The sequence below is a fragment of the Sinocyclocheilus grahami genome, unplaced genomic scaffold (assembly GCF_001515645.1).
Source record: "Sinocyclocheilus grahami isolate Dianchi unplaced genomic scaffold, SAMN03320097.WGS_v1.1 scaffold187.1, whole genome shotgun sequence".
NCBI lineage: Eukaryota > Metazoa > Chordata > Actinopteri > Cypriniformes > Cyprinidae > Sinocyclocheilus > Sinocyclocheilus grahami.
In genome coordinates this window covers 602,183-614,682 of record NW_015505366.1, presented here as the reverse complement: position 1 = coordinate 614,682, position 12,500 = coordinate 602,183, and the positions used below count along the sequence as shown (strand labels likewise).

Here is a 12,500-nt window from a genome sequence, read left to right as displayed (position 1 = left end):
CCTCAGACTCGTGCTCTTCCTACCCCAGACCTCTCGGTAATGAAACGGGCCATGTCAGGCATTCTCACCCGCGGCAGCATGAGCACCGGCAAAATGAGCTCCAGTGAGGCGGAGTCTCTCCACTCTGCCTCCAAACTTTCTGCAGCTAAAGCTCTTAGTGCTAAGAGGAGAAGCCGAGCCGTCTCTGGGCCACATGTTCGCAAGAAGCTGGACTTGTGCAGTGAGTGCCATGCATCCACACACATATTGCTTTTAAAGGAATAGTTCACCTAAAAATGAAGATTTGCAGAAAATGTACTACATTCATGATGTAGATGAGTTTGTTTCTTCATCAGAACAGATTTGGAGAAATCATTTGCTCACATTACATCACTTGCTCACCAATGGATCCTCTGCAGTGAATGGGTGCCGTCAGAATGAAAGTTCAAACGCCTGATAAAAACATCAAAATAATCTACAAGTAATTCACACAACTCTAATGTATTGTGAATCGAAAAGCCATGTGTTTGTAATAAACAAATCCACCATTAAAGCATTTTAACTTAAAGCCATCGATTCTGACCAGAATAACATTCCATGCTCTATAATAATTAAAAGTCCATCAACTGTTGTCCTCTCACATCAAAATCGACCAACATATTTAAGAATTTTATTTTTTCTCTCCTGGAGAAAGCAGTGTTATGGATAGAGGACTCGTATTTTAGCCAGGAGCAGCGGTTTGAAGTTAAAAGGTATTAATGATGGATATGTTTATTACAAACTTTGAAGCTTGAAGCTTTTTGCTTCACAAGACATTGATTAATAGACTAGATTCGTGTCGATTATTTGTTGAGCAAGCAATTTTGTATGAACTAAAGAGCAACTGTTCTTTTTGGGCAACTATTCCTTTAATGGTTTCAAAAGAAACTAAACTGAACACCAGTGTTTCTCTTACATTATGGCAGGTCCAAGTAAAAACATGACCCGAGATGATGTTCTGGGAGAGATTCTTGATGAACACACAGAGAAAACGCTGACGTCTAAGTTGAACACGTCTCCAACGGGTCGCATCTCCATTTCTATTAGATTGACTCGACTTAATCATAATGAGGAGGAGTGTGTCTCCCCTCTGTCCTCACACAGCCCTGATAAACCCAGAATGACTGCATATGACAAAGACGATGCAACCAGGTACATATATTTACATTGGAAATTATATCTTGGTTCTTTGTTTTGTAGGCTTAGTACTTCTAGTTAGTACTGTGCTGCTGATAGTTTTAGTTAGAAATAAGCAAACCTATTTTGTTCTTCATACGTGGAAGACTGGTTTAATATCCTATATCTATACAAAACTGAAAAAGTAGTTATAAAAGTCCTGCTGCCCTCCCAGTGTCTTTCTTGGGGTGCAGCCTATTGGGGATGATGATCCAGAGCCACTAATTAGCACAGGCAGAACTCCGCGGAAGAGAGAGGCAACCCCTAGGAGTGCAGGTCTAAGAGGCCTGAAGTGAGTCATGTTCCTCTATTGCTCCACAGAGGGGATACAGATTCATTTTTTATTATTCTGGATCGGCTTTGGTAGTCTTTATTAAACACAAAGGCATTATGTGGCTATTTTCTTTTTTCACACTTTATGCACTGGTTAAGCACACAACTACTTTTATCTAGACCAGTGCACTGTTGGCCCCTGCTTCACTTTCTTTATGTATTGATGTGTTTAATTTGAGGATGAAATGACCCATAGAGTAACCTAAATGTGTGTTTTCAAACCAGGGCAAGAACTCCATCCAGGAGGAAAGATGCACTCAGAGAACCAGCACTGGCTGCTTTGTAAGTGTTGCAATTGTCTATTGTGATATTGCAATCAAAAACATTGTGAAATTAACTTGAGCAGCAGTACTTTTGTGTACAGGTTTCAGAAATTGAAAAACATTTTAAACCATTTATATTACCTTTTATTTAATTATTTATATTTTATATACATGTATGTATGTATGTGTATGATATATAAAAAAATATATATATATTTTTTTTCATCACACAATTAGTGTTATGTCTCCCCTGTTGATTACTGTTTACTTTGCCTTAGACCATTTTTGACCAGCAGGTGGCATCTTATAACAGTTAAGATTGTGTTATCATACAGTAATTTAATGGCAATCATCCATGACCAGTTCTTGAGGCAAGCAGACAAATTTCACAACAGCCACATTGAAAAATTCTTTCTGAATGCGCACTTGATTTCTTGATGTTTTTTAATTTTTTTATTTTATCCGTTACATTGTAAGGTGCATTTAAACTTGATTGGTTAGTTGCATGTAATTGTAACTTGCAATGATATTAAAATCTATTACATGTGACAAATGTTTGGAGAAAAACTGAGACTTGCATCACTAATAATTGAAAAAACTATTTGTTTTATTAATTCAATTCAGCAGGCATGCACATGTTCTTGGGAAAACATGACTTTTGCCTTGTAACCTGTAGTAAATAAGAGGCATGTACTGTGCAGTGTGTAAAACGTTGACCTGCTTTGGCATTTAAGTTCCATGGGCACCATTTGAACAGTTTGACCTTGTTTTCTAATCTATAAATTCAGTTATCCAGACCATTTTATGGTGAGAGAGTATTAGATTGTTGTAAAACCTGATATTCATGCATGCATACATACTACTTGTCAGTGTTATTTTTTCTCTTTTCTTCATATTCCTGTTAACAAACTGATAGAGCTGAAGAGGAGCATGAAGATGCACCCGTCCAGACTGCTGCCACTCCTCGTTCTAAGAGGAAATCTGCCCAACTTGTGTCCTCGCGCATCAGAAAGCAGCTGTAGGTCCCACTAAGGCTGTGAATCAATTAAAAGAAATATAAGAAATGTGTATGTATGCGTGTATATATATATATATATATATATATATATATATGTGTAGATGCAAGATGCTTGCATTCTACCTGTAGCTGCATGGTCTTTAACTGGATGTTGTTTTGCACTTGATTAATCTACTTTTAATTAAATGATCCATGTTATCGTCTGTTTTTAAAGAAATTTATTAGGCAACACGGTTGACCTGCTGTCAGATGGTGAGGATGATGATGACTGCTTCGTACCTGCTAAAATTGACCTTCAAAGTAGCAGCGATGAGGAAGAGGAGGCAAAGATCGACAGCGAAGATGAGCTTATAGTAAAGAAGCGTAGAGGATCCGGAACATCCCGGTCTACTGAGAAAACCAGAGTCTCTGCTAGGACCCCACGTAAAACCCCCAGCAAAAAGGTTCAAATAAGTAGATTTTTGCTGTGCTTAGTCTTTCTGCTAGCAGTTAATGTGTCTTCACAAAACCAAAGCTGCTTTTCACATCAAGATAACACTGGATGTGGCCATTAGTTCAGCTTTTACTGCATTTAACTCCAGACAGCTCCAGCCACCCCACGTACACCACGTCATGTGACTCCCAGCATACCCAGCAGGAGTGCGCCAGCCAGGAAGCCAGGGAATGTTCTGGAAGAAGCACGGGCACGGTAAGCAACTCCACAGACAACAGTCCCACAAGGCTGTCTGTTTAACCAGCAAAACTATATAGTTACACTATCGTTCAAAGGTTTGGTGTCAAAAGGTACAAATATATTTAAAGGGGTCGAATGATGCGATTTTCAATTTTTCCTTTCTCTTTGGAGTGTTACAAGCTCTTGGTGCATAAAGAAGATCTGTAAAGTTGCAAAGACTAAAGTCTCAAATCCAAAGAGTTATTCTTTATAAAAGTTAAGAGTCAACCACGCCTACCTAAAACGGCTCGTTCTAACACGCCCCCACATATCTACGTCACGATGTGGGAAGATTTGCATAACGCCGCCCAAATGTTCACGCAAAGAAAGAAGGCGTAGCTTCTATTCTCGCTGTAGCCGCCGGCGCCATGTTGTGGAGATGCTGTGTTTCATTGTGAAAGTGAAACTACTTTGTTTGGACTTCCAAAAGAGGACACGACTAGAAATCAGTGGTTACGTTGCATTTACAGCACTGTTCCAGAACACTTCAACCCAAACATTCAGATGTGTGCAACGCATTTTATGGACTGTTTCCTGATCTGCTGGTTGTTCTGACTCACAGACTGTAAGTTTTTTTTTTATATTTAAAGAATTTGCCACTGACGATTTAAACGCGAGTTTTGAGCAGTGAGAGTAGCGCTTGTTGTTTGTCATTTCTCCGATCTGAAATGCAGACATGGTTTTATGTTTACGTGGCGCAATGCAAACTGTAAAAATAAAGTATAAGTCATTATAATCAGTAATTATGTCCCCACTGGATGCAACAAATGCTTCGTTTGTAATGGGTTTTATTGGGTTTGTCTGGTTGTGCCGGGAGATGGCATCACAGTATGGTGAGGGGCATAACATTTCTGTCACACGCTTGAGGAATTCGGCCAATCACAAAGCACTGGATAGCTGGCCAATCAGAGCACACCTTGCTTTTCAGACCGATGAGCTTTGTAAAAATCAATGCGTTTCAGAAAGGCGGGGCATAGAGGAGAAACAATAATGTACAGTATGTGGAAAATAATGTTTTTTTTTAACCGTAAACCGCATAAACACATTTCATTACACCAAATACACAAAATGTTCTTTTTAGCAACATATGACCTCTTTAAATAAAATTTTTTAAACTGTAAAATTCTCACAATGTTACAGTTTAAATATATATATATATATATATATATATATATATATATATATATATGTGTGTGTTTGTTTATTTATTTATTTTATTTTATTTATTTATTTATTTCTATTTTTATTTTTTATAATTTTTGCAACAGGTTACATGTTTCCTCTGTTCCTGAGTCTTTACCATGTCGAGAACAAGAGTTCCAGGACATCTACAACTTTGTGGAGAGTAAGGTCATTGATGGCACTGGAGGGTAAGATTCAGATTTTACATCCATCTGTTTTTTTTTGTTTTTGTTTTTCTCCATAAAGGTCATAAAGTTAATGTTCCTTTTGCAGGTGTATGTATATTTCAGGTGTTCCTGGTACTGGTAAAACTGCAACAGTACATGAGGTGATCCGGTCCCTTCAGCAGTCTGCTGAACAAGATGAAATCCCTCACTTCCGCTTCATCGAGATCAATGGCATGAAAATGACAGACCCACACCAGGCTCATGTACAAATACTGCAGGTCTGTATGGTGCCTCCTCCCCTATTATTTTGACATAATTTCATCCTTTTTATAGTCTTATATAGTATTTTATGTGAATTTATGCTCTGGTAGAAACTGACTGATCAAAAAGCAACACCTGATCATGCAGCCGCACTACTGGAGAAACGCTTCAGTGCTCCCGCACCCAAAAAAGAGACCACTGTGCTTCTAGTAGACGAGGTGAGACATTTGTTACTGGTGACACTTATATCGCCACCTATGTTTGTATGTTTTTTTTTTTAAGCTAATCATTTATTGTGATTAGGTGATCCCAATTGGTCTAGATTAGTGGTTCTCAAACTTTTTGACTTGAAAGGCCCTCAGCCCCTGTTGTCCAACACCACATTCAAATCCCCCCATCCCATATAGGCTATAATATTTTCAGTATTCCTTCTGTAATTTTAAACCTGCTTGTTTTCAATTTTTTTTATAAACAATTAAATTAACCGTGATTCATTTTGTGATTCCAGACGTTTCAAGAACGGTATGTTCTTCAATGAAAACAATAGTTATTCAGGGGGGAAAAGAAATAGGATTTGAGTTTGCATATTTTTTCAAAATAGTGCTGGAAAATCTTTGTCATTCAGATGTTGGTCTTTACCAATCATTTTTTAGTTTATTTTATTCCTGTCCTATTTCATGTTAAGGATTGGGTAATTTCTATTTATAATATTATATCTGTCCAATCCTCCAGTCTGAAAGATGATCTCTCTCTCTCTCTTTTTTTCATATTTTTTTTTTCAGCTTGACCTTTTGTGGACCCGTAAACAGAATGTGATGTATAACTTGTTTGATTGGCCAACAAGGCGCAACGCTCGTCTGGTGGTCCTTACCATTGCAAATACTATGGATTTACCTGAGAGGATCATGATTAACCGTGTTGCTAGTCGACTGGTAAAACCATTTTACAACATTGAGATGCCATTCAATTTTGATTGGCTACTGCAAATAATGGAAATAAAATATGAATGTCATTTATTTATCTTCAGGGACTGACAAGAATGTCCTTCCAGCCATATACATTTAAACAGCTACAACAGATCATCACATCAAGACTGAACAGAGTGAAGGCTTTTGAAGAAGATGCTCTCCAGTTAGTCTCAAGAAAGGTGTGAACGCATGTTATCTTAGGCACAGGTGACTGAGGCGTTGTGGGTTACCTCTTGAGCACTCTTGTGGTCTCTGTACTGATCTTGGGCTACGAGGTTGGTTGTTAAATGTACATGTGGTGATCTTATGTCATCATTATTATGAATCTGTAAGAGATTGTGGTCTTCTAGGTGGCAGCGCTTTCGGGTGATGCACGACGTTGCCTTGATATCTGCAGACGGGCCACAGAGATTTGTGAGCACTCTGGAAGTCAGAAGAGCAGCAGTGGATTGGTGGGGATGAGTCATGTGATGGAGGCTTTGGATGAGATGTTCTCCTCTTCCTACATTGCAGCTATCAGGTAAAAAGAAAAGAGAAAGAACTAGGAACTATCGCCAGTAGGGCTGCATGATTATGACAAATCATAATTGTCGATTATTCCCTTGAAATTGTAATTGCGATTATTAATTACGATTATCACAATTTACATTGAATGATGTTTATACCATTGTTTGATGCAACTGCATGCCGTATTTTTATATGAAAATAAACAAGCTGAAAAAACTCTTAACTGAAAAACTTTGTGCTTTTCTATAATATTAAGCCTCAAATGTCAATTATACATCGGATTGGTTTCTTCTTTCAATTATAAAAAAAGTAAAAATATGAATGGTATTATAATGTTATACTAAAATTAAAATAATGGGAAAAACCCTTAAGATAACATGTAGAAAGAAAAAAATGCATCTTAAGCGTGCAGAATAACATAAGTGGACTCTGAACTCTGACTCTGAATTGCCGCTTTGAAAGATTAAGTAATTGTGGCATCCATAATTGTAATCGTGATTAGAAATGCGATTAATTGTGCAGCCCTAATCGCCAGTTATGTCTATTGTTCCTTAATGTGGTAAACAAAAAACAATCGCAGAAATGGAATAGTTCGGTTCGAATTAGACTTCTATTCTTTTTAATGTTGTTGTTGTAGATGTGCTTCTGTTCAGGAGCAGCTTTTCCTGAGGGCTGTTATTGCAGAGTTTCGTCGACTGGGTCTGGAAGAGGCCACTTTCCAACAGGTAGCTAAACTGTTGATTAACTCCGTTATTCTAATCATGAATTATATATACTAATTAAAAGTTCAGGAATTGTATAACCTGAAAGAATTAATGTGTTTTTCTTCTCCACAGGTGTTTGTTCAGCACCAGGCTCTGTGTCGTGTTGAGGGTTTGCAGCCGGTGAATGTGTCTGAAGGACTGACCGTCTGTCAAAGGCTGGGTTCTTGTCGCCTGCTTCTCCTTGAGGGAAGCCGCTTGGACCTGTTTCTCCGTATTCGACTCAATGTAAGTCAGGACGATGTGCTTTATGCTTTGAAGGCTGACTAAAACTCAGACCTACCATGTCACATGCTCCAACTGGCAACCTGTGTGGATCCCCACTGGGTCTGTCCACTTTTTGGACAATTTTTTTCAAATCTTACCTGTAGCGTCACAGCTAAATTCGTATGAACTGAATACAAGATATTGTCCATAGTGTGTTCTGAATAAGTTATCAAATTTTAATGCTTAAAATTATATGTGTAGTTCTATAAATACGTTTTAAATGTACATTTTGTGTATTCTAATTAATACCTTTTTGCTTCAGATCATCATGTCTTTCAGTTCACTCTTAAACATATTTAGAAGATTTTCACAAAATTGTTTGTATTTTAGTGTGGGAGAGTAAGACCCACACATTTGTTGTTTATCATTTCATGACTCTGTCAGGGTAAAATGTGCAATTTTCATATAATGCACCAAAATGTTGGATTTGTCAGATTTTACTTGTGTGATGTCTTGATACAATAAAGCTATTGACCGATCAGACCTGATCATGATACATAAATTGCTTCTTGTGTAATAATCAGATGTTACAGACAACATATTACAAATATAACAAGCATAATAATTGCTGAAGAATGAATGTAAGAAATATAGCCAAAATGTATAACATGGTTACGTTTAAGAAATATTCAGGGTTAAATGGCACTTAAGCACTATACAAAATACCAGTCACATCCTAAATTAACACCAATAAAAAAATATATTTTTTTAAAAGTATATATCATTTACACAACATGAGGCTGCATGTGATAGATTTGTTTACCAACTTTGTCTGTGCAAAGTGCAACTGTTAACTTTACCATATAAACCCGTTAACATTTGCATGATGTTGCATGAAACACCCAGAAAAATAATTTATACTTAACAACCATGAATGTTCATCTATCTATAAAAGTACTCTCACAACTTTAAAGCTTACATATCAAATATTTCACTGAAGAATCTAAAAGCTTCTAGAAAGAATACAAACTTCACATTTTTTTGAAGCCTCAAAATACCCCACAGACATCTATTAATGCACATATTTGAGTTTGCAAACTGAGAGCAAGTTGATCTTTGACAACATGCCACTGATTGTTGTTTTCTATTTGTAAACTAAAGTCGTATTTAACCCAGAACTTTCCAGAATATTCTGTTTATATGATCCATATTATGCTTTCATATTATCTTCTAAGGGCTTTTGCAAGCCATGTGATCTGACATTTGGCATGTCTAGATATTGTTGATGTCCTGAATGTTCTGGTTTGTGGTATGATGAAACGTAAGTGCAGTTCCTTCTTACTGATGATTAAGGTTCATGCATTGAACAATCTCCTCTTAACACACTTGACTTCATAGCTACGAAGACTGGCATAAGTACTTTTTATGGTGAACCTTGTCTGTTCCTTAAGGTCTCACAGGCCTCTTCTCTCATTCCACAGAATCTTTGAATTTGTGAGTAAGGTTTCACCCAAAACCTAATATATACATGCTTATGAGCTTGCTTAATAACAAATTATACATCACTCTCCGCTTGCATCATATGCTATTGATGTGATCTCCATATTGGTATACCGGCGACAGGCTGTGTGATACTCTTCAAGATCAGACTTTTCTGCCAGAAGGAGATAGGAATGGTTGAGAATATTTGTGGTGCATTCTGGGAAGGTGGTGGAACAGGTACTGGGGCAACAGTGTAGTTTTTCAATAGCCAGATGAGATGCAGTATCCCCGTACACATAGTCATTCCCCGTAAAGCATGGGATTATATCGTTATTCAAAACAACATAATCTTGAGCCATCTCCAAATCCTCTCTGAAATTCTCTTTGTTTTTTACACCAGCTGAGAAGCCACGATCAGGGAGTGTATGACAGGTGGACTTCTTACAGGATTTTACTGAAGTTTCTTTCTCGGGCAGAATCTCCAATACTGATGTAGCAGCGTCATCGTCACATTGCTTGATGTTGAAGGTTGGCTCCTGGATGGAAGACAGTATAATGACGATAATATGAGAAACACCCACAAAAAAAAATCTGAATAAAATAATGGCTTCATTTACTATCTTTTTTTTATTATTATTGCCACAGTACATTTTTATACTTAAAAAAAAAAAAAAAAAAGTTTAAAAACATTGCTATTAATAGGTTAATTATATTTTTAAAAAGTAGTTTTACAATTAAAATTTTCTCTAAATCAAGATTATCAAAGCAGGTATCAATTACCCAATGTGATCCACTGATATCGGTCAGGAAGCTTTCTAGCACCTTGTTAAGGTTTGGGACTGATGGCCACAAGGACTTCTTGACCTTCCTAATAGAGTGAAAACAGGACATATTTTACATATCTTTCTATTTGTATTCTTTAGATATGTTTTTAGTCATAGTGCATGGGTTTAACGCATAGCGTATTGTAGTGTAATTAGGAGAGAATTACATTACCGGAAGTATCTGGAGAAGAAGGTGATCATTGCAGAAGCAATGATGAGCAGAGCCACTGGTATACAGACAATGAAGATCCACTCTGTGATGATAAAAGAAATGGTTTAAGTTTCAGAGCTTTTAAGCATTGTTCATAATCTAGAGTCAGAAATTTCTACCTTTGCCTAAAGGTAAGAGGGCGGTAAAAGGTTTCGACCAGTCACTCCAGTCTCCACTGTACACCGTTCCATTGGGTTGGGCTCGGACTTGGATGGTGTATTGACTCCCTCTATGTACATCCAGACAAGTGCTGGTCTTGGAACTGGGTGTTGTAAAATCCTACCACAGAATTTAGTTTCAGCATGAGTTATGTGGCTATTTAACATCTGAATTCAACCAGAAAGAAGTCATTAAATAACTGGTGTGTTCATATGCATCTATCCACTATCAGTGATCACTGAAGCATTTAAAGGCACTGAGTTTATCATTTCATGTTATTTAAACTCACCTTCCACTCACTCTCTCCTTGATGCTGATAGCGGATCTGGTACTTTATATACTGTGAGATCTTCAAAAAGGGTGGATACCATGTCAAACAAAGGCGTTCTTCTTCAGACTGTGCCTCCAGACCTTCTGGAGGCCTTGTCTGGACTGTCAAAAATGGCAAAGAGACCAATCAAAAGGCTTTTGACTGTTGTTGTCATTATGATATGATGTCACTACTAATTTAAGAGGAATAAGTAACTAAAACTAGCATTTTGAGTGCATTTTTTAAATATTACCCTTACAAAAAGCTCTGTGGTACAATGCTGGTAGGCCTATTAGAAACCATTGAACTCTGAGGTAGGGGAGACCAGGGATGGTTGCTTGCAACACTTTTTGTTTTGTGTCTGCAACTCTGTGGTTTTTTGAGTCATGTGTCTGAAACTGATATAATTTTCTCACATCGATCTGCCACAAGTTATTGAAAAATACAACTTATCCCTACCTGTGTAGATTAATATCAAATACAAAAAAAATGCTATTGTTACATAAAACAGCAATCAAGATATTGAACAAATATATAAAACAAGCTTTCCCCTACCATCAAATATTCACATTGTACTAAATGGTTACAATATTCAAATGGTATTTACACGGTACTCCAAGGTACTTTGCTCAGTGTATAGGATGTGTTTTAAAAATATTAAATATTTAAGATCAAGAGGATTTGGACAACATATGGTGGCTAACATGGCTTTCTTGTTTTTTTTTACTTACTGTTGCTGTTCATTCTGAAAGTCTCTGCATAAAACATTCGACCAAATGGTTGCAATCCAACACTGAGGTAAAACTGATAGACGCTGGACTCTTGCCCATACAGGACACATTGATGGACAGAGTTGTTGTCTTTGGAACACAACTTCCAACTACCCCATGAACTTCTGAAACACCACACAAGAAGGACTGCAGTTGACAAACCAACAAACTGCTATGCTGGGATTTCTATAAGATGTAACAGAGGACATAAAAAAAACATGACACCTGTTTATTTGTCTGTAGTGGAAGCTGAATCTGCCATCGTATAATTCTCCTCTCCATTTGCATAATATTTGATGCAGATTTGGAGTGTGGCACCGCAATATGTCACCTGAGAATTAGTCAGATAGTGAAAGGTGATTAAATGTTATACCTATTATTTTATGGGTTTTTTATAGACCAAGGTAAATTTCTCTGTTTGTAATAGTTTGTATGGGATAGTTCACCGAAAATGACCATTTTGTCATAATTTACTCTTAGGTTCCAAATGCCCCCGTATGACTTATGATGCAAAAGGAGATGTTAATCAGAATAACAGCCTAAGTAACCATTCACTTTTATTATATGGGAAAAAGATGCTAAGAAAGAGAAAGATTAATTAGTTCCCAACATTTTGCCTAACATTTTGTGCCAATGAATGTCTAATTTTCCAACACCAACCAAAACAAGCACTACATTTAAAGGGGTCATATGATGTTATTTTAAAGATCATTATTTTGTGTATTTGGTGTAACAGAATATGTTGACATGCTTTAATGTTCAAAAAACACATTATTTTTCAAATACTGTACATTATTGTAGATCCTCTATGCCCCGCCTCTCTCAAACCTGTCGTTTTCAACAAAGCCCCCTCCTTTGACAAGCGCAGTCTGCTCTGATTGGCCAGCTGACCCAGTGCATTGTGATTGGCCGAACACCACAAGCACGCGTCGGAAATGTAACGCCCCTTACCATAATCGCGAGCTTCAGCTTTCAAAGTAAATATTAAGACAGTTAATAATGTTGTTAGTTTTACCATCAGTTCAAGCCCGAAAGGGCAACAGAGTCACGGATGATGCAGTGATGATGCAGTACACAAGCCGCGGTTAAGACAGCTGACGTGCTATGATTTCTGACAGACAGTTCACTCTCCTGTGATGTGACCCTGTTCCCCTCACACACACACACACAC

The 12,500-nt window shown here is 37.3% G+C and overlaps 2 protein-coding genes across 5 annotated transcripts in view; one reads left to right on the top strand and one right to left on the bottom strand.

Annotated features, from left to right (window-relative positions):
• The window catches only part of LOC107594609 (origin recognition complex subunit 1-like), a 10,083-nt gene extending 2,328 nt beyond the window's left edge, over positions 1-7,755 (top strand). The window contains exons 6-20 of one of the 4 annotated variants that reach the window (XM_016284706.1): positions 29-220; positions 945-1,170; positions 1,370-1,486; positions 1,753-1,809; positions 2,707-2,808; positions 3,023-3,251; positions 3,390-3,496; positions 4,789-4,890; positions 4,976-5,147; positions 5,241-5,348; positions 5,913-6,062; positions 6,158-6,277; positions 6,449-6,618; positions 7,243-7,330; positions 7,442-7,754. In XM_016284706.1, the coding sequence (XP_016140192.1) occupies positions 29-220; positions 945-1,170; positions 1,370-1,486; positions 1,753-1,809; positions 2,707-2,808; positions 3,023-3,251; positions 3,390-3,496; positions 4,789-4,890; positions 4,976-5,147; positions 5,241-5,348; positions 5,913-6,062; positions 6,158-6,277; positions 6,449-6,618; positions 7,243-7,330; positions 7,442-7,636 (2,135 nt within the window). In that variant the 3' untranslated portion in view covers positions 7,637-7,754. Of the gene's footprint in view, positions 221-944; positions 1,171-1,369; positions 1,487-1,752; positions 1,810-2,706; positions 2,809-3,022; positions 3,252-3,389; positions 3,497-4,788; positions 4,891-4,975; positions 5,148-5,240; positions 5,349-5,912; positions 6,063-6,157; positions 6,278-6,448; positions 6,619-7,242; positions 7,331-7,441 lie in introns of all 4 variants that reach the window. The other 3 variants (XM_016284704.1, XM_016284707.1, XM_016284705.1) reach the window with 3 other exon arrangements.
• Positions 7,756-8,351: 596 nt separating this feature from the next.
• Positions 8,352-12,500, bottom strand: part of mpl (MPL proto-oncogene, thrombopoietin receptor) — a 13,027-nt gene continuing 8,878 nt past the window's right edge. The window contains exons 6-12 of the mRNA XM_016284708.1: positions 11,555-11,660; positions 11,291-11,454; positions 10,539-10,681; positions 10,210-10,369; positions 10,052-10,133; positions 9,836-9,923; positions 8,352-9,591 (exon numbers count right to left, since the gene is read on the bottom strand). Of these exons, the coding sequence (XP_016140194.1) occupies positions 9,136-9,591; positions 9,836-9,923; positions 10,052-10,133; positions 10,210-10,369; positions 10,539-10,681; positions 11,291-11,454; positions 11,555-11,660 (1,199 nt within the window). The 3' untranslated portion in view covers positions 8,352-9,135. The remainder of the gene's footprint in view (positions 9,592-9,835; positions 9,924-10,051; positions 10,134-10,209; positions 10,370-10,538; positions 10,682-11,290; positions 11,455-11,554; positions 11,661-12,500) is intronic.